The sequence below is a fragment of the Cyanistes caeruleus genome, chromosome 7 (genome assembly GCF_971803275.1).
Source record: "Cyanistes caeruleus chromosome 7, bCyaCae1.hap1.1, whole genome shotgun sequence".
NCBI classification, from domain to species: Eukaryota; Metazoa; Chordata; class Aves; order Passeriformes; family Paridae; genus Cyanistes; species Cyanistes caeruleus.
Window position 1 is genome coordinate 37,307,032 of NC_141707.1, and position 23,500 is coordinate 37,330,531.

The 23,500-nt window shown below is 39.2% G+C and overlaps 1 protein-coding gene across 4 annotated transcripts in view; it reads left to right on the top strand.

Annotated features, from left to right (window-relative positions):
* The window catches only part of KYNU (kynureninase), a 57,490-nt gene extending 39,109 nt beyond the window's left edge, over positions 1-18,381 (top strand). For all 4 annotated transcript variants that reach the window (XM_023931392.2, XM_023931394.2, XM_023931393.2 and 1 more), the window contains exons 11-14: positions 11,909-11,961; positions 13,428-13,513; positions 16,612-16,842; positions 18,056-18,381. In XM_023931392.2, the coding sequence (XP_023787160.2) occupies positions 11,909-11,961; positions 13,428-13,513; positions 16,612-16,842; positions 18,056-18,208 (523 nt within the window). In that variant the 3' untranslated portion in view covers positions 18,209-18,381. The remainder of the gene's footprint in view (positions 1-11,908; positions 11,962-13,427; positions 13,514-16,611; positions 16,843-18,055) is intronic.
* Positions 18,382-23,500: the final 5,119 nt, after the last annotated feature.

Here is a 23,500-nt window from a genome sequence, read left to right on the forward strand (position 1 = left end):
GCATCTCTACACCACTGGAAGCTTTATCAGAGCAGAGCACCTTGTCCTGGTCAAGGAGAGAATCTGGAGAAGCAACACAGAGGCTGGTGGGGAGGCTGTGCTGAGTGCAGCCAGGTGGGACAGTCAGAGGTGACAGATGGCAGTGAACATGCTGCTGTTTCCAGAAGGGCTCTCACTGGTCCTACTGGACTCAGACTGTGGGCTAATGTAAATAAACTACTCGTGCAGAGAACACGTGTCCCCTGAGCACTCGAGGTATCCTGTGCTAAGGTAGAAATGAACTGTTGCTTTGCCAAGGAGATGAGAGCAATTTAGCTCCTTGAGCTAATTTAGAAACCAAAAGTTAAAATCTCCCTTGGGAAGAGGCTGTTTAGGAATAAAGCTATTGGCTAATTAGGCTTAATTGCATTGTCTTGGGACAAGTGATTTATTAGGCCAATCTAGACCCATGATGGGCCTGCAGGGGTGTGTTCTCGGATTCACCAACTGCATGGCAAATATCCAAGAGCATTTTTAGACTTTGGAGTGAGTTTCTGGGAGAAAAAAATGAGAGAGGTTAATGTGCACTCACATCATCTGTTCCCATTTTTATTTCTTCATCTCCTTTTATGTAGCTCTCATGATTGTCTCCTTGTTCTCTGTCAAGCATTTTCTCTCTTTTCCTTCAAATCCTTCCTTGTAATTAAGCTGTATCTTCAAGCAATCTCACCTCTTTTCTCATTATAAATATCCTTCTTGTTCTTTCCTCCCTGAAGGTCTTCCCCTCTGTTTTGTCATCTTTGCCCTGGTTGGATTTTAAAGTGATTGTGTGAACCCTGCTGGGGTGAGTGTGGAAGGAATGCGCCGTTCTCATTTCCTGAGTGCACTCCCATGCATTTCTCCTCCTGGATCATGCTGTAGGGACATCACCTGGTGTGCTGTGCCGTGCTCCTGTCCCACTCCCAGCCTCGGGAATGGGAGGGAGGTGGCTCCGTTCCTTCCACCTTGGCTTTCCCGCCCGCCGCCTCGCCTTTCTCATGGTGCAAAACACATGAAAGGAACCAACTGGCTTAGCCTGATGGAAAGGTGAATGTAGCCTGGGGCCGACTCTTGCATCCTGTTAACTAGCAAGGAAGGGATCCTGGGGCTCTCCTTGGAGTCTGGGTGGTTGCTGTGATTTTCCCTTGCTCTTCAAAGGCTGTGAGTTGTTATCTGCCTGCTCTCTGTGCCTCAGTTCTCCACTTACAGGCAGGTAGCTTTGAAAGCACTTTGCTGTGTCTTGATTTTTCCCCATAAGACAAACCTTCCTGAATGAAATGTTTCCTTCCTTTACTGAAATGCAACACTTGTACTGGTGTTATGCACCTCTAAGAAAACAGAAAGAAAAACCTTCTTTGCCTGCTTTTTTTAATAAGTCACAAAAAGAGGCGTTATTTCTCCTCTTGTCCATTCATCTATGTGTCTCTGTAGCCACCTCACAGAATCTTTCTATATTAGAAAGAGTTTATTTTTAATGAAAAAACCTCTAGTAAATCTTCTGCTGTTTCCACTAAGAGCTCGCTTACCTCTGTGCAGAAATGTGCTGGAACTAATGCAATTTTGCATCTGGGATTTCCTGCTAGATGTTGACTCACTTTCAGTGTTTGATCATTTTTCACTTTTTCTACTTCAGCAATTTTGGAACTTTCTATGGAGTTTTCCTCCTAAGATTCTCAGTTAGACCTGTAGTCTGCACATGCCCTTTAAAAATGAGATCTGCTCATGCTTTTGTATTGGTTCATTAGACCACAGTGGGAATTGTGTCTAATTTCTCTTCATAGAATGTGCTTTGAGGTCATGGCATGGCTTGAAATTGCTCTAAGCTGAAAGCACCAGCAAGACCCTGCTTTTGTACCATTAATAGTCACCAGTTTTCTCCCCATTTGTGTCCCTTGACTACATTCCTGTAATTGCCAGCTATGGGTTCAAGATGGGGTTTTGTGCCCAGGATGTTTCCCAGAGCTTTCATGTCCCTGACCTGGCTGAGCACCTCTCTGGCTTCTGCTCATCTCACAGACAGCTCTTCTTGTGATTCATGCCTCAGCCAGCACCTGACTCAAACCATAAGCATTTTCAAAGGTCTTTGCTCAGGTTAAGGAAATAAATCAGCCTTGTTACTTTTTTCTAAGTTGGCATTCTGGGTTTGTGCATGGGGGGATTATGAAAGAGTTTTTCATCTTTTTTTCTTCTTTGCTTGGTTTACCAATTGTGCCTATTTGTTTCCACGTGTTTCTGGTCCTCATACTCCATCTTTCTCCAGGCTGAAACTTTTTCCAGCACTCAACCAAGATAAGGTCTTCCCCAGGTCAGAAACCTGCATATTTTTCTTTTTCTTTTGTCTGCCTTAATCAAATCTATTTTATCTTAAATTCCAGCAAAACACATTCACAGCCTGCTGTCTTTCATTTTTTACCCATCTCCACACGTCTCAATCAGGAGCTTCCTAGAGGCCCTCATGACATGTATTGTCTGTTCTTGCCCACTGACTGTAAGGCACCCTTCCTCTCACTTTCCATTTGTGAAATACTTACTTTCACACCTCTTTGTTGCTGCTGGTAAATTTTTACTGTCACAGTGACTACTCCCCACTTTTCCCTGGACTAATTTTCAGTGCTTGCTGCCTCTTGCTGCCTTCCACTGTGTGGAAACTGCAGGGCAGCTCCAGCTGCAGAGAGCTCACTCAAGTGACTGAAGAGGAGTTTCTAGTCAGATGCTGGGAGAAACACAGAATCTTCCCTTTCCTTTTCCTTTCCCTAATTTCTCAGTCAGCATGACATCAATTCACCAATCTGATCACACCAGTGCAACTGTTTTGGGAAAATGTTAGGCTCTTTCTGTCCCATGCCATGAAAAACAGCTGCTCAACGTGAAGAATTATTTATTATTTTCTTTAGCTGTCTAAAGATTATTGAGCAAAAATGGAATAGTTTCCTACTGAAATCTAGTTTTTCAGCATCCTTCTGTTTTCACTGACAGGTTTTTGAGATGACTTTTGAGCAACCCATTGTGAGTTAGTGCCTGGAGATTTTGTCATTGTGTGTTGAAGGTCAGAGTTGCAGGTACAGCTATTTTCTGACAGGAGAATAAGTCCATATAAATGTCCCTATTTGATGCTTCTCACCTGCTTCTGCAGTGAGAGGATCCTGGAGCTCCTGGAACCAGTGTTGGACCTCATGTCAAACATGACATTCTTACATTGGACCTCATGTCAAATCTATTTTAGACCCCATAAGACCATTAATTTATGTGCTACTGAAAATTTGGGCAACCGCAGCCCAATAAAGAAAGGCCCTTAAATTACATTTTTCTTGCTTTCTAGAGGTGGATGAAATTTAGTCTTTTTGAAGAGAAACTCTTTAAAACAACTCTGAAAGATGTCCATTTCTGTTCTCCCTTAATTATTTCATGTCTTAGACTTCAGCTGAAAAGACTTCATCTCAATTCTCCTCCTTCTTAATAAATGTTTTGTAACAACTACTGGATTATGTGGCAAATTTGCTGGCTCTTGAAACTATCAATTCAATTAGTTCTAGCCACTGCCATAAAAAATCTCATCTAATGTGGATTGTTTCTTGTTTTAGGCAAAGAGCAGAGGTGATAACACATTTTAGCTAATAAGGATTCTGGTATGATAAAGGTCTTGCATTAATATTGTGATTGCTCTATTCAAAAACAACAAAGACCCAAGAAAGTGCAACTTCCCAGATATTAAATTTTTTATATTACATTTCAGTCGGATACATTTATTATTTAGAAATCTAACTAGATATCCTCCCCTGAAAGATTTATTCAAGGGATTGCAGGGACTGTATAGTTCAGTAAATGCATCATAGTAATCAAAACCACCCAAGTCTCCTTTAAGTCAGAATTCACATTTAAAAGTAGCTCTAGGAGGGATTGTTGCTTTCACTTGCTTAATTTAATCTATCTGAAGCAGCCTAGAAAAAAATTAAGGAATTCTTAAAGAATATAACATGCTCTTTTTTTTTATCACCATAAAATAATTGAGAGCTATTCAGTACTTTATAAAAATCACTGAGAACTTTATTAATATCTCTATGAGTAAATTGGCTCCCTGCTTGATTTTTAATTTCTGGTGTTAGGCAGAATATTCAATTTCCCCTTACTAAATGTGTGAACATACTGTTGGCTGTATTCCCCCTTTTCATATATCTGATTTTCGGCCAGTGAAAGTGTTATATGAGCACTTTGTGATAATAGTTGTTCGTAAGCTGATTTAACAGTTTTTAATTCAACTTCATTAGCCTTAGGGGGTTTGTTTTTTTGTGAAATCTTCTCCTGGGATTTAATTTAGGCTCTCATTTTGTCTGCTGTTGGATCATACCTTTCTTTTGGTTGATCATGGCGAATGAAATTATTGTCCTTTATCTCGAGTGCCTCAGAGGTTTGGTGGGAGCTCTGTGAGGCTCCAGAGGGCCCTGATTGGATTGGCAGCATTGCAGCCATTCCTCTTCCTCACACCCTGGACACAGCAACTTGTTTCCTGCTACAAAAGTGAACTCAATCTCCCTTTGTTTTGACCTGGAGGGGTAATATGGATGGATGTGTTGAAATTGGTGTATTCCCACTTGTGTCCAGCTTAAAAGACTAACAAGGTAAAAATCAATGCAGGAAGAGTGTGTGCACCCTCTGTCTTCCAGCACCCACGTGCTGTAAATCACCTTGTACTCACTGACCAAACAGCCTGGGTTTTTAACCCAAGAGCCTCTCTAATTGTGGGAGCAGTTTTGCTAAATCACCCACCTGGAAGAACAGGAAAGCTCAGGGAGCAGAGAGCTGCCCAGCTAATTTTGGAAAGAGGGTGATTACTCAAGTCTAGAAGTTTCTTAATTCCATCCATTGCAGTTGCATAGTTAAATGTCATTGTATAAATTATGAGACTGTTTGTCAGGATTTGGGTCTTTGCTGTTAAAATTTGCTGCTAGGCAGAAAGTGAGTTTAGCTATTTTTTAACCAAGACAAGCCTCAAAATAGAGGAGAAAAATTGTCTCCCTTTAGATGGTACTGAAAATGCAAGCCTCTTAACAGAAGAAAAATGTCATGCTATTAGCCTCTAATACAATCACATTACTTTGGTCCTTTGACAAAGTAAAGCCTCATTGATATTAAATATGAAAAGTTACTACTTTCACAGTAGCAACTTTTCATAAGGAGTTTTGATTTTTTTCCACTGAGTTTTAAGAGACTGGCCCATTAATAATGTATGGCGCCTCTCACAAGTCACATATGCTTAATAATTAGGAAACATTTGTAATGAGTTGAAAAGGGTAAGGAAAGCAGCAGAGTGTGTGCAAGTCCTAAACTACAGAAGTCTGAGGCTAATAATTACCTGGGCTTCAAAAGCTTTTCAAATCCTAACAACAGATCCTACTTAAAATTAACAGGCACTGCACAGAAGAGAATAATGAAACAAGTCCAAGCTTACCATTTGGGATAAAGGATAGCTAAAAAGATATAAAGGAAGGAAAAAAAAAAAAAAGGCTTTAAATATAGCTTCTGGCAATCTTGGCAAAGTTTTCTGAAGGAGACTGTGAGAGTTAAATTCGAAATATTGCTGAAGTCTAACGGGGGTAGCTGCTATAAGTCCCTTAATCCCCTGTGCAAATCCTTGCCCTTACAGATATATACTGTGGGGCCACTCCATACCTGACAGCATCTCAGCATGGGAAGAATTTCACCTACACAAGGGGGCTAAAATCATTGAATTCTTGATGTCAGTGATGAAACTGGGACTCACTTTTCCACTATTTGTTTTGATTAAAGAGACCACTCATCATTTCAAACATCATTAGAAATGTCTTTTCTCTCTTTCAGTGGGCTGTCAGCAGGGGAGCTCTGGGTTGGAGCAGGACCTTGCTGGGGTGCTCAGTATGGACAGGGTGGGGTGGAGTGGGATAACGTTTTCCATCCACTTGGGCTTGTTTTGTTTCAGCATAGCTGTAAAGTATCATGAGAATTAAGAAATAGAAATATTGATTTCTTTTTATTATTATTCATTTTTTAGCCTTCTCAGTTAAGTGTTCTAGATCAAGAAAAATATTAGATTCTGAAATGAATAGAAACCTAACACTGGCAACAACTTTGAGAGTGAAGTGATAATTTGGGGAAAGGCTGACAGGGCTGGGGAAAAACAAGTGACATCAGCTTTACCTCTACATACCCTTTCCTTATCTGCATATTAAAAAATCCTATATAAGATGTTCCAAATAAATCTACCTCTTCATCCTTACATGGTCCTCATTGCTAAATATATTAGCACATTTTAACAAATATATTTTCATCCCTCACTGAAGAGTTAAGGCAGTCCTGAACCCAATTCTTAGAGATGAGGGCCTGAGGTGTGGAGAGACCAAATGACTCATCAATGATCAGACAAGTCTGTGATAGCAAAGAAAATTGAAACTCCTTCTCAAACTCCAGCCAGTGAGCCAAAAATATGCCATGTAAAGCAGTGAGCAGGTTTTTCTGTTTTCTTAGTTGGTGTGTGTATGTGTCATTCTATTTATTCTAAGTTTTGGCATCGAATCCAAAGAAGCACAACCATGCTCCTGTGCTTGCAAGAAAATTAATGACACAGAAATTAAATAGAAACATATTAAAAATGCAATTAGAAAGCTGCAATAAAATTAATGCAGAGTAGAATGTAAAGAGTTGAGCCCAGCTGTTGAGCCTGAGGACCAGGTCTGTGCTCAGAGGTTGTGCAGAGTTGTTTGTAGATCTGGGTTAGAGTAAGGTAGATTTGAGGGGGTGACAGAACTTCTTCTATGAATTTGATTTCTGGGACTGACCTTTGACTGAGTGCAGCAGCATTAGGAGATGCTTCTGCTCAGGACCTGAGTCCTGGGTACTTTTTTCTATCTGTGTTGCATTACACGGAGTCCACAAAACTGGAGCAAAGTATCTCAAAATATGGAATTAAACCTTCAGCTGGGCTGGAGATCCATGCATGGATTTAAGGGATGTTTAGAAATGGTTTTGGGTTTGTGGGTTTTTTTTGTTTGCTATTTGGTTTTGTTTTTTCCTTTTATTTTATCCTGACATTTGAAATATTGAAGCTGGACTTTGTGAACCACCAGTGATGTGGTTCCACCACGTTCTCCTGGGCAGAAGGATGATGGTCCAGCATGGTCAGATGTGGATTGTTCCTAGCTCCAGGCTGGCTCCAGCCTCCAGGCTTTCTGTGTCCTTTTGTAGTTTAATTTCTAGCATCTCATGGGTGTTTCTGTCACACCCACATTTCCTGCTAAGAGTGTGATGTTTAAGCCACAGCCTCTTTCCTCTAAATTTGTGTCACACTGCTCTTGCTCCTGCTGCTTGCCCATCTCTCTCTTTGGGGTGTCTTGAGACATGGATGTGCTCCTCAGCCAGCCAGTTGTGCCATGGACACGTAGAACTGCAAGAAACTGAATTTCATGATTATTTTTGGCCCTTTCATTCTTTTCCCTGCACAAGGCTGCCTTTGCAGACATGGCATAAGATCTGCCTGGCTCTGTGTAATGAGCTTTGTGAGCAATGACAGGTCTCATTAACTCCTCAGAGCTGATTCTTTCTCATGGCTGGAGCAGAGCATGAAAAAATCAAACAAATCTTTGCCAACACCTGGATGCTTTTGCAAAATTAAAGCAATGTGTGAATGAAGAGCTTAGCTGCCACCTAGAAGTTACATCAGCTCATTTGTGGACACAGCCTGGCCCCAAACTGCCTGTTTATGATTTGGGTTAATCCATCCTTTCATAAACATAACATGCTTTGCTGGTATATGCTCCTAATAAAATCTAAATAATGACTATGAGATTTCCAGCTCGCTTTGTGACCTGATAAGGGAGAGGAGACAAACTGTTCTGTGCCCAGGGAAGCTGGAAGATGTAAAATCAAGAATTACAAACTCCACACTGTATTCCTGTAGCTTTTCAACTTGCCTTCCCCTGGATGTGACATGATTGTCTCACAAATTTTAATGACAGGATACTTCCAACACATTGCCCTGGACTGTAAAAGCTGGGCCACATTAATGGTATTTCCCTCTTTTCTGTACCCACTCAAGGGTTGCTGTCTCTTTTTCTTGCTGAGAAGGGGAATGAGACCCGTGTTGCTCCAGGCTGTAAATTACAAATGAGTAGAATGATCATCTGTAACACCGAAACAAAGGTCAAAGAAATTTTTTCTTTTTAATTTTTTGTATTTTTTCTCTGCTCTTTAACTGGATCATCTTTGATGTTTACACTGCACATACATCATGGTCATTATATCCCACACTCCTGCATCATTAATGCAACCACAAACGAGATGACTCAAGTTATGAACAACCAGTGCTTCAGTCTAATTCAGGCACATATAAAGGAGGAAAATGAGCTAAATAAAAATACTTATTGAAGGGATTGTTCCCTGGTGTAAATGTCCTTAAAGAGAGTTTGAATAAATAGGAGGGAGGATACTGCTCCTTTTTGCAGTCATTTTCCAGCCCAGCAAACCTTTGCTCACTGATTTGTAAAACAAGAAGAATATTTTGGAGTAAGAAAAAAAAAGGAATTTGAGAACCTTTCAGCGATATTTGATTATATTTTTGTTTCATGAAACTGAGCTAATGACAGTTTGCTTTAAATTTTATGTGGCACATGTAAAAATTCTGTGCAAATATTGGAAGTGGCAGAATTCCCTGGGAAATTCTCAGTGTTATCAAACTGTGAGGACATAGGCAAGGTTGGATGGGTCCTTCACAACCTGGTCCAGTGAAAGGTGTCCCTGGCTGTGGCCAGGGTTGGAAAGAGATGCTCTTCAAGGTGCCTTCTACCCCAAACCATTCTGTGATGGCAATGGTTTTATTTGAGGCATAGAACGGAGCAATCTATTTTAAAAGTTATTTTCCAACAGAAGTGGACGTGTAAGAATATGCTCACCTTGCAGAAAATAACAGAGCTAGTATGGCACTAATTTACTCTCATTTTTGGCATGATTTCTCAATGGATTTCAAATATACTTTTGCTCCAGGATGGAGATGTCCCCTGTGGAAGTGTTCCAGGAGCATCTCTGCTGAGCAGCCTCGGGAGGCTGCTGGGGATACCTGGGACAGACAGCAGGATGCTGCAACCAAAACCTATCCATCATTGAGATAACCATTTTGATTAGTGGTGTGCTAAAACAAGGGCTCAATTTGGATAAATTTGAATTTTTAATTTATAGAGGAACATTTGCTAAATTAGACCTTTATCTCCTTAGACATTGATTTTTAACACACTTCCCACAATGGGTTTTATCTGTCACGGGAAGCATGAAACTTGACAGTCCCATTGCTAACATGTTTAAGGGGTTTTTAATCACAAGCACATCATACATGGCTTTTCAGAGCCTTCCACTTTATGTATTTTGCCAAAAGCTCTGGATTGGAATTCAAAATCAAGTTAGCTCTTGGTGCCTTTGTTCTTGAGGCAGGAACAGTTGAAATGGCGACTGCAGTTCAAAATGCTCACTTTGCATGCAGAGTAACAACTCTTTAATAAGAAATTTTACTGCAGTAAGTTAATGTGCAGTTTTATTGCCTATTATTTTTAGTGAGCGTTTATAAAGCGTTATGTTTGGGGTTTAACACCTTAGCTCTCTCCCATCACAACAGGTTGAAATTTGGCATAGCGGTGGCAACCTTCATTTCAAAATTTTCACAGAAAATTGTAAACAGCAAATCGCTATAATTTGTGAAGATTTTGTTAATTTCCACACTTTGAAGCCTGTCAACTTAAATGTCAAATAACGTGACATCCATATGGGCTATTATCAATGAGATCAATGAGAGTGTAGGACCAGAGCTGCCTCAAAGTGCACATCCTGCAGTGACACCTCTGAAGTTCTAGAACAGCCAAAAGAGAAAAAAAAATAAAAACAGAGGAAAAGCAAATTGTCAGATTATGGTAGGAAAGGGCAAGACAGTTAAAACTGTCTTAAAAAAAAAAAAAATAAAATCCTTCATTCTGTCATTTTGGAAAAGTTTTGAAATTTCGCTTTCCAAGTTGCCTCCGTGGTGCTGCAGCTGAGATCTGGGTTGAAGCCAACCTCAGAATTAGCGAGTTTTGAGCATTCAAAATGCAACCAGAGATCTTTTCATCAGCCCTGATCTGGATAATGGTGTGATTGATCTGCATTTTGTCTTTGCTTTCTGGGTGTGGTCCAAGTGGAACATGGTATTGTTCTCACTGACTGTTAGTCCAGATGTTTTGTTTGCCATGGATTTCTTTTCTGCTTAAAACTTTTGAAATTCATGTAATGTGTATGCCATTGATATCAGTAGATTTTTGAAGGAACATACAATATTCAGGGTTTGCAGTGCAGTGTTGTCTATATATTATAGAGTTCCTATAAAATAACTGAAATATCTTTTATGATTCAAAGCAGCAGTAATGGAGTCACTCAGGCAGAGGCTCCATTGTACTTTATTTGGGGTGTATTCATTTTGGCAATGCAATATCTCATTTAAAATGGATGTATATTGCACTGTTAATTTTCATGGGCCTCAGAATAATAAAAACATCATGCAGCAATAAAGAAAAAAACATGCCCTTCCTGTAGACCCTCTGTTTAGATGCAGCTCACAGAAGTAAACATAAAACCTGTGTTGTTATACAGAAATACGAACTACTTTATTTTACACTCTGCAGTATTCATATAACAAGTTTCTAACTCAAATGTGGTCTTAATTCTGCAGAACTCAGCTCTTTTAGGCAAACTACAAAATGCTCCTTTAGGAATGGCCCATGACTTTCTTTCCCCTGTTTCTTTCCAGGAGGGCTGATCTGCTGTGACCTTTACGTAGAGAGTTTTTTTATTATTGCAATTTTTGCCAGGACTCACTCCTAAAATTTTGTCTCTGGCACAGGGTGAACAAAGCCTTGTCAGAAATGGTGTCCAGTTCTGGAGAGCTGAGAAGTTCAGGAAGGAGCCTGTGATGGTGACTTCTTGATATTGCAAAAACATTGATACAGGGGAATCTCAAGTAGGACTGGCATCGTTACTCACTGATATCTGTGTGCTGAGTTTAGTGGAGAACACAAGGGAGGTGGGGAAATATTCCCTGATTTTGCAATATTGATTTTATCTGCAGTGCCCAGGCTGCAGGTGATCCAGTTCCTCCAGATGCTTTAGAAAACTGTTTATAGCAATGCCCTCAAACGTATTTTCCATTAAATAGGAGTTAATAATGTAATGTCATTTTAATGCCCAAGGTCAGACATTTTTTGAACAACTGTATGGAGTTTTTTTCTTCAGGAGATGATCTTAAAAAAAAGGAATATTGCATTAAGCTGGTTTGTGTTTTATTTTAAAGGAAGTTTTCTTTGAAGAATAAATTTAGTTCAGTAAAGTAAAAGTGTATGCTGAATTCACACTGGTCTCACAGTAAGGACAAGGCAATGCCTACACAATCTTCCTTTCAAGGTCTGGTTGTCTGCTTCTTGTTCACCAAAAAGTCCTTTTCTTGGTGATAAGTCAGATTTTATAACTCATTTTAGCTTTCAGTATTCATTAAACTAAGTTTAAGAGGAAGGGGAAAATGGTTTGAATTTAATGCCTTGGAACCAAGCAGTGGAAATATTTCTGTACTATTTTTGTTTTGTGAAGTGAATTCTGAGAAAATGGATATTTTAAAAATCAATAGTTAATTGAAAGATGTGGTGTGCTTTATACTTTGCTGTAAAAGAAATTCTCAAATGGTAATGTTAAGTTTTTAGTGCTCTTTATAGAATTTATTGCATTTTTATGTCATTGTTAGAGATAAAATGTATTATTAGAAATGTACATGTTGCTTAATCTTATATAATTCTTAATAATTAAATTAAAAGGTATTAAGATTTCTATTAATTTATTTTCTTTAAAAAAATCTTAGGCTAATTGGCTGGTGGGGCCATGACTTCAAAACACGATTCCTTATGGAAAACAGTATGTATTCATACACTCTCAATTTTACTTTATTTGATTTATTTATATGTAGCCAGCTTCACTTTTGTAGCATTTGAGGAGAAAGGACAGAACTCTGCATTTCCTCATTTATGTTAAAGGCATTAGACTAAACTCATCCTAAATATGTGAGGCAGAGGTGTTAACAAAATAAATGTTGGAATAAATTTTTGTGGGGGCATGAGGGTTTGACTGTCTGCTCCTAGACACTTTGCTGAAATAACTTCAAAATGCAGATATAGAATATGGATGAAACTTTCAAAGTATCTCAGTGAATTAAATTCATAAGTCTCTGAGGAGCGAGGATCTGCTATCAGTCACTGGGGTAAAAATCTTTCTTCAGGATTAGTTCCACTGGAATTAATGAGAAATTGTATAAATAAAGGTAAGGCAACCTGACATAAGTCATGAAGTCCCACTAATGTTTCAGCATCTCCAAATTTCCTGCACTAGGGAGGGATCAGTTGTAAGACAAACCTGCTCTGAAGCAGCCAAGTGTTTATCGTCCCAACACAAAATGAGAACTCCTTTCCAAATCTGACAGCTAGACTGCTCAGCTCCTGCTTAAAATATGGCAGAGAGAATATCCTGAGGGATCAGGATGAGAAAGGAGCTTTTTGGTTTGATTGGTTGTTTTGTTTTTAATATATTTTTAATTTTCTGTGGCAGTGCCTGTTGCTGTGGCTTTGGCTGGAGAGCACCTCTCTAATAGCCTCAGTCTGCTCTTTGTTTTCAGACCAAACGCATGAGAGTGGCACTATGGAAAGCCAGCAGGAGACACAAATTGCCTTGAAATACTGCTAGAAGAAGAAAAACGTTGTTTATTCATTTCCACGAGCAGTTTACAGGGGAGAAGTTGGGCATTATAAAATTAACCAGTCTGCTGTGCGTGAAAAGCGTTTCCTCCGCCGCGTCCTCCCGCTCTGGTGCTGGAGCGTGAAATACGAACAGTGACACAGAACTTACAGCGAGGCTTCTGTAGATTTATTAAATAGATTTGGTGAAATTTCACAGCCCAAAGTCTAGGCAACTCCTCTCCGTGGCCTGAAGCTACACTTAGCTGCATATGCAGCCTCCCATGTCTCGTCAGCTCAATAAAGTTAAGGAACGTGATTCCTTGCTCCGCTGACTTGGAATTTCTTTGCCTCGTGCCAGCCTTAAAAGAGATTCAAGTGTAAAGGTGGTTTTAACACACACCATTTAAACAAATTAATTGCAGTTCTCTGGTTCCCATGAAGCTGCTAATGAGGTCTTCTGCTGGATAAAATTTGGCTTCTCTCGAAGTTGAAAGTATTAGCTGGGAATAGATTACTATTTCCTTTTAATGACCGATTCCTACGGGCCACATTAGGGAAATATTTTACTGTGTGAGGACAGACTTCAAGATAAGGTCCAATCCATTAAAATGAAGAAATCAAAAACACTAATATAAGTTATTCATTTTCCAGAATTACAACTAAGTGAAGGAATTAATGGATTCCGGTTATCAAATCCTCCAATTTTACTGGTCTGTGCTCTGCATGCTAGTTTAGAGGTAAGTAATTGCTTTACTTTGAGCCTGAATTTAAGAGTATAAAAGGGTCTAATGAATGTTACGTGTATTATTGCTGCTCCCTTAAAGAAAACTGTGAAATATTTGAAAATTGAGGGGGAGAAGTAATGAAAAGCAAAGAAAATAACCCCACACCCCTGGGAGACCAAGGCCTTTAATGAATGTACTCATCTCCCCATGTCTCTCACAAACTCTGCTGGAGGACCTTGAGTTGGACCCAGAGTATTTGAGGTTTGCACCTCCAAATCTGAGCTCTAGCAATGTGTTTTTCCCTGCTTTTAGGAGCTCGGTACAAACTCAAAGCTCAGCACTGTTATCCCATAGAAGTATTCATGGCTCAAAATCATTGAATAATTAAAGTTAGAAGAGATGTCTGAGATCACCAAGTCCCACAGTGACTTGTCTCAGGGCTTCTCATGGGAAGGATTATGCTCAGCATCTTCCTACAAAGGAATCATGTAAATCTGAAAAGCTGCATTCAGAGCTGCTGCTCCATTTATTCCACCAGCAAAGCAGATTTATGTAATTTATGAAAGAAAATCAGGTGTCCTGGATCAACTGATCCAGTGGTTCAGGGAACCTGTTCTGCCTTTAGTTATAAACAGAGGAGACAGAAACAACCTGCAGATGTTTCCTAAAAGGAATTCATGAGTGTGGTACAGCTCCAAACTGTCTTTTCTTTCCTAGAATCATTAATTTTCTGGTGGTCAAAGGAGCAGAGCCCTATCTCTGACCTATCTCTGTATGAATCACTGACACTGTGGTTGTGGGAAGGGCTGTCCTGCCGCATGGAGTCGATTCCTCCTCTGAAGCAATCCTCTGATCCACAGCCCATCCCTGTCTGAGGGCATGGAGCTGTTCCCCAAATACCTGTGTTTCATATCAAGATGTTCCAGCATTTCTCTTAAGGAAGGCTCTCCCCTGAAATCAGGACTTGGTCTCTGTGGCTCAAAGAGGTGGTGTTACTCAGATTTACCTGCTATGTGCAACATATTCTGCTATAAAATCATCCTTAAGCTGGTTTTCAAGGTAGCCTTGGGCAGCAAGGTTTTGCCACCAGCATAAATGGCAGAAATTTATTTCTGGTTAGCATTCTGTTAATTCTAGTGGAATGGCTGAGCTGATGCTGGAACAAAGAGCAGTGTCCACATCCCTTTTCTGTATTTACTGAAAAAACAACATCTTAAACAAACAGAGTCAGAAAATTGCCGGTTATGATCTTTCCATCTTTCATGCAACGCTGAAGGACTGCAAAGGGCACAGCCATGCCTCTTGTTCCGCCTGACAATTTATATTTTTAGTCCTTAAACATCCAGTATATTGTTTTAAACTTTATGTGACCTTGGAGATAAGCTGAAAGCTATTCTGCCATGACCCAGATTGTCAGTGCTCGGGTTTGTGTGGGCTGGTGTCATTTAGCCCACTGCAGGGAGCCTGGAACAATGAGGGCTGAGCAGTTTCCATCGCCTCCCCTTTCCCTGCCCACATTACCTTTTGGCACAGCCAGGATTTCCCAGTGCTAATTGCTCTAATACAGTGGGAAACAAAATAGTTTTCATGTCTGGCAAGAGATGGCTAGTGAAATTGCACGCCACCTTCACTGGGACACATTAAGCAGAAGGCAGTGTTTCCAATGGAAACAATGAAAACTGCAAGTGTTAATGGATGTTATTCCTCAATAATGCTTAAAGTGACTGTTATGGCACTAGCTGCTGCCTTTTATGGAAAAAAGGGGAGCGCTCTACAGACACATTTTAAAGACCTTTTTCAAAAAATTTCACCCAGGAGAGCAAATATTCATTGCACAAAGCCTGTGGAAGCAGATTTTTGCATGCAGCCTAAGGAGATCCATCCCTCATACTCCTGCAAATCCTGGAGGAATAGGAGGCAGGTCTCTGTTTTCCCTCTAGTAATGCACTGAACTGTTCTGTGTCTGCTCTGCCTGCCTGGTGGAGGGGGAAGCACCTCTACATTTTTGTTGACTTGTGCATCTGCTGACTGCTGGTGGCTCTGGTCCCTGTCACGTTTATTCCCTTGCAAAGTCTGTTTTAGAGCATCCACATTCTGTTTCACAAACACAAATGCAGGGGTTCTTGGTTTTGTGCAGCATCTAGTGGCTGTGAAAGCATCAGGGAGTGAGGTTTGGGATGTTCTGCAAAACTACAATTTCCAGATGCTGCTGGAAAACATACTTTGTTGTATTTTGAGTAGTATTTCTCAGGTACTTCTCTTAAAGCTTCTCCAAGTTATAAGTAATCCTAAAATCATTACTTCTCTAGTGTAGAGGGTGAGCCTGGGGATTTAAAGCTGTAAAGCCAATGCTAGTACACATTTTGTGCTTTCACAGACAAGAATTTCTACACCAGTCATGATATTTCAGTCTTGGCCCTTGGATTCTGTTAGTAAAATCACTTAGTTTGGGAAAGACCTCCGAGATCATCCAACCATTAAACCAGCTCTGCCATGTCCTGAAGTGCCACACCTACGTTATGAACACTTCCAGGGACGGTGATTCCTGCCATGGACAGCGTGTTCCAACTCCTGACCACCTTTTTAGTTAAGAAATTCTTCCTAATATCCAAACTAAGCCTCTCCTGGCTCCCCTTGAGGCTCTTCCCTCTTTTTCTATCAGTTGTTTCCTGGGAGAGGAGGCCAAATCCCTCCTGGCTACACCCTCCTTTCAGGGAGTTGTAGAGGGTGAGAAGGTGTGTACTAAAGTTATATACAAGGGAAAATTTTCATGTGATTCTAAGGTTCATGCAGCCCTGTTGCACCTACAGAGGATTTATGGATCCTCTTTAGACATGCAGAGGAATGCTCTCTTAGAAAACTGGCTTTGTGTGCAAGTTATTTCTGCAGAAACAGAGATGTGCATGAAACTTTTAAACAGGAGGCACAAATATCTGTCATTATCTAAGGCATAACATTATCCTGTGTTTTCAAAAGCCCAATCCTGCCATGTGTATGTATTTCTCTGGTATTACTACTTGATTCCAGTGATAATGTTTAGAGAAATCTTTATTTCCTTTTCATTTTCTACAGCAACACATTCTCATCCTAATGATTTCAAATCATCACAGGTTTTTAGTCAAACTACAATGAAAGCATTGAGGAGGAAATCCATTCTGCTCACTGGTTACCTGGAATACCTGATAAAGCATTACTACAGTGAGGATAAAACAAATCCAGAGAAGCCCTTTGTAAGAATAATCACACCATCTCACATTGAAGAGAGAGGATGCCAGCTCACTCTGTCGTTTTCCCTTCCAATCAAATCTGTGTTTAAAGAGCTGGAGAAGAGAGGAGTAGCTGTAAGTAAATCAAACTTCACCTTCTTAACAACTAATAAGCCATTAGTTTGTTTTTATTCAAATGTAGTCTCATATAAGGTAAAAACCCACTAGGACTGATGACGACTTCTTACAATTTCAATTTTTACTTGTGCAAGCAATCAAATATATAGAGTTATTTTATAAATTATTTGTTAGAGTCCATATTGCCATTTCACTGTTGACTTATTTCCAGTAGTTCTGGAGTCACTGCTGAGGTTAGAGCTCTATCATGGGTGCATTAGGGTGGGAGGCACAGCTACAGGTTCAATTTACATGACAAGGAGCTCTGAACTTACATTAGTCCCCTTCTGATCCACAAATGGCCAAAAGTTTTGTGAGGCATTGAGATGGAGCCATGGAAAAGCTATCATTTCCTTAGAGATGTGTTTTAGCATTCAGAAAAAGAAGCCACTGAGCATCACTTCCTCGTAATGGCACAATTACCATCGAGCACTTCTCCAAAAGAATAAAAGTGAAATTTAGGACCATACACTGGGTGATTTAGATGTGCTGGGAGGTGAGACTGATAGCATGATGCCATATAATGGAGATATCAGTTTTATTTCTGCTGGCTACCTGTCTCCCCAAAGAGCAAATCCTTTAGGTTACGTATGCTGCTGCTTTGGTGCTGCCAGGGAATTCCAGGAACTCCTGCTTTTAAGGGGGCAAGGGACCTCACACTGTTGGCTGGTCTTTTCAGTGCAGTGATATTTTTCAAATATAAGAGATTATTATATTCAGCAAAATGTTCAAAATCACAATGAGAGGAAGAAAAATACTGCAATGCATGTGCCATTACTCGTACCTTTAGAATGAGACACTCACATACTGGAATGGGGGTTTTTGTGCTTTATTTTTTGTCATCTCTGTGCCTCTTTAACTCAGGGTTGCTATAAAATTCACTAAGGTGAATTTTGGGGCTACAAAGCTGATTTGAAGCCCTCAATGATGCTGATAAAGTCCTGCCCATCCTGAGCTTTTCATCATTGTTTTAGGCAAAACTACTCTTACTAAATTTTTCACAGTCATTCTCCTCACTGTAGCTCCTTGAGGATCCCAAAGGTTTTACACGTGCTTCCTTGTCAGTCCAGTCACTCTTCCTTAAAGACAAGCTGTGGCATTAAAAAATACAGCCTGACAGATAAACATGAAGTGACCTGAATTTACTGAATGTTCCCTCTCTGTTTTGCAGTGTGACATGCGAGAACCAAACGCTCTCCGCGTTGCCCCAGTTCCTCTCTACAATTCTTTCCGTGATGTGCACAGATTTATTGAAATCCTGGGATCTGCAATTACATCTTCAAAGCAAACAGCAAATAATACTGTGCTATCTGGTTCTTATTGATGGCTCAGCTGTACCTTTTAATCTATTTCTGACCAAGATGCATTTATCCTGCTGAGTGATTCTTTGCTTCGAGTAGACCGAGCTATATCCCATGCAATTTGCAAAAAAATGACTGTGCTTGAATAGTTATTTACAACAGACATAGTTTTATTAAAGCTCATATTTCCACTCTGCTTTGACTTTGACTTCATGAATTAGTATGCTTTGTATATTTTAATGGGGCTCTTCTTAAACATTTTATGTAGTTTTATTACATTAGCCTTGAGAAGCATGGAAGAATTGCTATCAACTAGAACAGGGATGAAAAAAAATCCCTTCCTTATTACAAGAATTATGCATAATAAAATGTGGAAAATAGACAAATCACCAACTGTTAAAAGATACAGCCCAATTTACATTTTTAATTTAGTAATTCTATTTAAAGTACAGGGTATACTTGAAAAGTAAAAGTTGAACAATTACTTGTTTCAAAACTCCTGACTGCTGCACACTGAGTTTTTCAAAGGGCCCAATATTTTGAAATTCTGGTTTAATTAATGAGTTAACTGAAGAATGAATTTACATTGCATTCTTTGGTGCGATCCAGTTGGCCAAAACAAAACATTTTATCTTTCTAGGTAGTCCTGTTGGAGAGGAGGAGCTGCAGAAAGCTGAGAAGAGCTGTAGACCCGTGTAAGGCAGTGTGAAGGGCTGTACAAGCACTCCCTGCAGCTTTAGTGAGGCTTAGTTGGGATTAGGCAAAATGAACCCTGAGCTCTTTGAGCAGCAGCAAAATATCTCATTGTTAGCTCACCGTGTGGCCCAAATTTTTACAGAGATTTGCACCAGGCAGGCAAGAGCAACGTAGAAAAACTGCTTACATTTCAGCAAGTCTTTACCCAAAGTTGTTTTAAGGCATAAATAACACCTTGGCATAATTGGCAATTAAGCTCTAAAGTCTGTAGCTATTCACGCAGCGTTTTCCAAGAATCAGCTGAAACTTCCTCTCTGATGATGTTCAATGTGTCTCATTTCTGGTATGAAACACTTAGAAATTACATCCAATAGTGCTTTGAATATGTGAAGGGAGCCTGTAATAAAGACAGGGACAAAGTGATGTGACAGGACAAGGGGGGATGGTTTAAACTGAAGGAGGGTGGATTTGGGTTAGATGTAAGAAAGCAGTTTTTAAAGGTGCTGAAACACTGGAACTGAGAGGGGTGGATGAATCCCTGGGAATATTCAAGGCCTGGTTGGATGGAGCTCTGAGAAACCTGCTCAGGATAAAAGGTGCCACCCTTTAAAAGGTCCATTCCAACCCCAGCTACTCTGATTCTATGGTACTTTTTATTCTGCTTCAAGAGTGAGGAAGGATTTTGGGGGGGAGTGAGGTCTTCTCTGGTTTTGCTCAGTTATTTTTGCTGGTTGAAACTTTCACACCTTTAGAGCACCTCCTGCTGCACAACAGAGCATCTACCTGTTCTCTAAAATTCCCCAACTGTGTATGTTAAAATCCTTCCTGCAGCAATGCTGATTTTATTGGTTCAGGGCAAAGCTGAAAGAACTGCAAATACAGCATTTATTGGTATTTTTAGCACTTGTAAAGAGAAAGAAGAGCTTCTTTAACCAGAATATTGTTGGAAAGAATAGCACAGGAGTCTTAATCAGTTGGAAAGCTCTGTCTCTACTCAAGAGGTTTTGATTACATTGACGTCACCTCTCCTCAGCTCAGCTGAGACTGATGGCTGTGTTGCAGGCCAGGTATCTGCATTTTTGTGGGTTTATTTTTATCTTTGCACCTGCAGCTCAGCTACTTTGTCTGTCAAGTGGCACAATCTTAGAAAAGGACCTTTTTCCATAAAGTGACAGTTGATGCAAAAAGCACAGAATATAAAAATGTGCAGGTCCACAGTGCTGGAAAGGGATTTAACTCCATGTCAGTGCCTTTGCAGCACTTGTGTACAGGTGTCAACTGACTCTTACCTCTTCCCTATAGAGTTGGGCAAACTTAATATAAATTCAGATATGGATGTAGTTCATATTATAAAACACCTTATTCTGATATCAGCTCAAACTCCAGAGGAGTAAGAATCCCAGAATCTCTTTCTAAATAGCTTCTAGACCTTAAGTTTTGGACAAGCTCTCTTGGCAGTTATGGTGAGATAAACAGTGATTTTTGAGAAGTTTGAGATCTGCTTTTAATTCACACAAGTGAATTGATAATCTTTCATTAACAAGTGAAAATAAACTTTTTGTCTCTGAGGAAAGTGAATCATGTAATAGGTAAAGTTCTAAATATATGCAGTTCAGGTTTCAAGGAAAACAGATTAATAATAAATATTTGATTATATTTTGTCTTTTAGTAGCATTTTAAGCTACAGGTACAAATATTGACTTTACAAATATGTATTTGTGTTTTATTTGATGGATTTGATTAAATTCAGTACATCAAGACTCACTTATTTCAACTATTTTGAGTTATTCTCTCTTTTTAACCAGTGACCTGTGATAATAAAACTAAAAGTTCCTTGCATTTATAGACATATATATCTATAAATTCAGAAAATTATTTCCAAAAAGTGAGGGAAATCTATATTGAAGTTTACTCATTTTAATGAAATAAAATTGCAGCATAAGTATCAGTTTCACAGGGTCTTTCCCTACTTGAAGTAAAAGTTTTGCAAGATGAATAATACTGGAAGTTAACATTAGGTGTCAGTATTTTACATATTATTTAGCAAAAGAATATCAAGGGAAAGAGCTTCTATAAAAAAAAATAAAATAAATTACAGTCTGCTTTTTCAAATGCTTTAAGTTATCATAGTTAGAGTGGTATCAGGAATAATTATGTGTGAAATAATTAATTGTATATACCCCGAATGCTTCTTGCTAGTTACATCTCTGATTTAAAATTCAATACTAAGTACCACTGCTTTCTAATTGTGATAACATTTCATTCTTGGATTGTCTGAAGAAATTACATTTTTCAAATTGAACTGCAGGACATGAGGATCTGTAGATGACAGAAAAGTGATAGCCAGGTAGAGTGAGAAAATGCCTACAAAATGAAGGCCAATGTGAGTATGCAGATCCCTGGTTATATGTGATCTTTTTCAGCACAACAAAATTCTAAAATGTGCAGAACCCTTAAGCTCACTGCAGCTGTTGAAAATACAAGGAAAAAATACTATATTATCCATCCATTTTATTAAAAATGTTCAACATTTTTAACCCTGTTTTGCCACAGGAACACCAAAAACAAGGCAAAGTCTTTTTTCACAACAAGCAGAGGATGCTTTTGTCTTCCAAAAGAATAACAAAACAAAAGAACTCTGAGTGAAGAAAAAGGAATGACATAGTAATTTTTTCATCTGAGCTTGTGGCATTATTGAGAATGGGAAGGATGTGGCTCATCTGAAGAGTTTAAACCCCAAAACGTCCTTGTCTGACAACGAAAGAACCCACCTTGATTTCGTTTTACCAGCAAATTATTTTATATTGGTAGATTAAGCGAGAAAGATGCAAGAAAGGATGGAAGATACTAAAACAAAATAATTAACTTTTTAACCAATGTTAGATGTTCCCAAGAAGAACTGGGTAGAAATGGGAATTCCCTGTGAAATTCCAGCCCCTGGGGGAGAGATGGGCTTTGGTTGGGCTCACAAAGGTGAAAATAAACATTTTGGGCTAAATCCAAAGAGGGGCCTGACACGATGTGTTGATATCAAAGCAGCCACATCAATATTTTATTTAATACCCTTCTCACAGATTTGCTGAGGTTATAAAAGACTCCAGGATTGAGTCCAACCACTCACCCAGCACTGCCATGTTCGCTGTTATGATGAAGACATGGCTGAGGTAAATGTATTATCTATACTCACCTATAAAACACACTTCAGAGGGAGCTGCCCTACCCAGAGAGCCCCAAAAACCTCTGCAGGTTCCCAGCTGAACCTCTGGGCACTCAAGATGGTGCAAATCTATTTCTGAAAAGCTCCTCACTCTCTGAGACCAGCTGAGAGACAGTTTTGCATAGTAAGCTTAAAGTTTTGTCAATATTTGTGGAATATATTTAGACAGCTTATTCAGAAATGAGTAAGTTATAGATCAGTAATTCATACTTTTTATATCCCAAGTTTTTATTACCTAAACTTACTCTTCTAAGCATCGTTTTATGTTTCTAGTTAAATATAAGTGAGAATTGATTGGGGTATTTCTCAATGGAATTCTATCTTTATTTCATCATAATTGCTTCATATTTGAATAATGACAGATGAACTACTTCATTCAATTGCAGTTTTAAGGCTTTGAAGTCACAATAGCAGCAAAGGATTTAAATCCTGAAACCATTATTATGGCAGAGAAGACATCAGGGAAAAGGAAAACTTATGGTAGTGTAATTTTCTAGATGGAAAAATTCTTCTGCGGTTGCACTTTTTTTCTTTTTATTATTTTTTTTTCTCTGGACATTTTATTAATGTTAAAAGAACCCTGGAAGAAGAGATTGGAAACGCTGAATGAGAGTTCTGCTGTAAGTAAACTTCTGTAGTTATTTGGCTTTGGAGCTGGGTACAAACCTTTTAAAATTCTGGGCAGCTGCAATACTGTATTTCACCAATAAAGAGTTCATTAGATCTTTTTTCTCTCTGACATTTTACATCTAGTCCTGAGTACATGTTAATACTCCAAGGTATGAATTTCAAAGTTCCCTTTATCTTTGTGTACAGTTTTAAGCAATTAATCAAATGATAAAATATAGCTTTAAAATTAGAAACGAATTGTGAATTTAAAGTATAAGTTCAAAAAGTTCCTACATTATAATTTGGGGGGATGGGGCCTCATCAACTGAACTTAATTCTGGTGGTTTTCTTCTTTTTTTTTTTTTTTTTTTTACCTTACACTTACATTTTATTGAAGAATTTTGAAGCAATCCTGAAATTGTTAAAACATGACCAAGTGGTCTACCCAGGATAGTTCCTTCTCCTCGGAGGCTACATCAAAGTGGCAGAGACATAGAAAAATCATTATTCAATATGTTCAAAATGATTCCCACGTGGGGGAAGATTTACACAGGCTTCTGAAGTGAGCGTGGGGGCAAAGAGCACCCAGACCCCTTCGTCTGAAATAAAAGTGAGTGGCAGTTGTATCATCCCTGTACAAGAATATGAAGATAAGCCTGAAGTGTAGGGGGGGTGGGGGTTGAAACCTAATTTTGGCAGCAGGGGCCAAATCCAACCTCTTGAGTTCAACCTGCAACTTTTCTGCTCCAAGGATGTTCCTGGTGCCCCAGTTTGGAAAGTCTGGGGTGGGGTG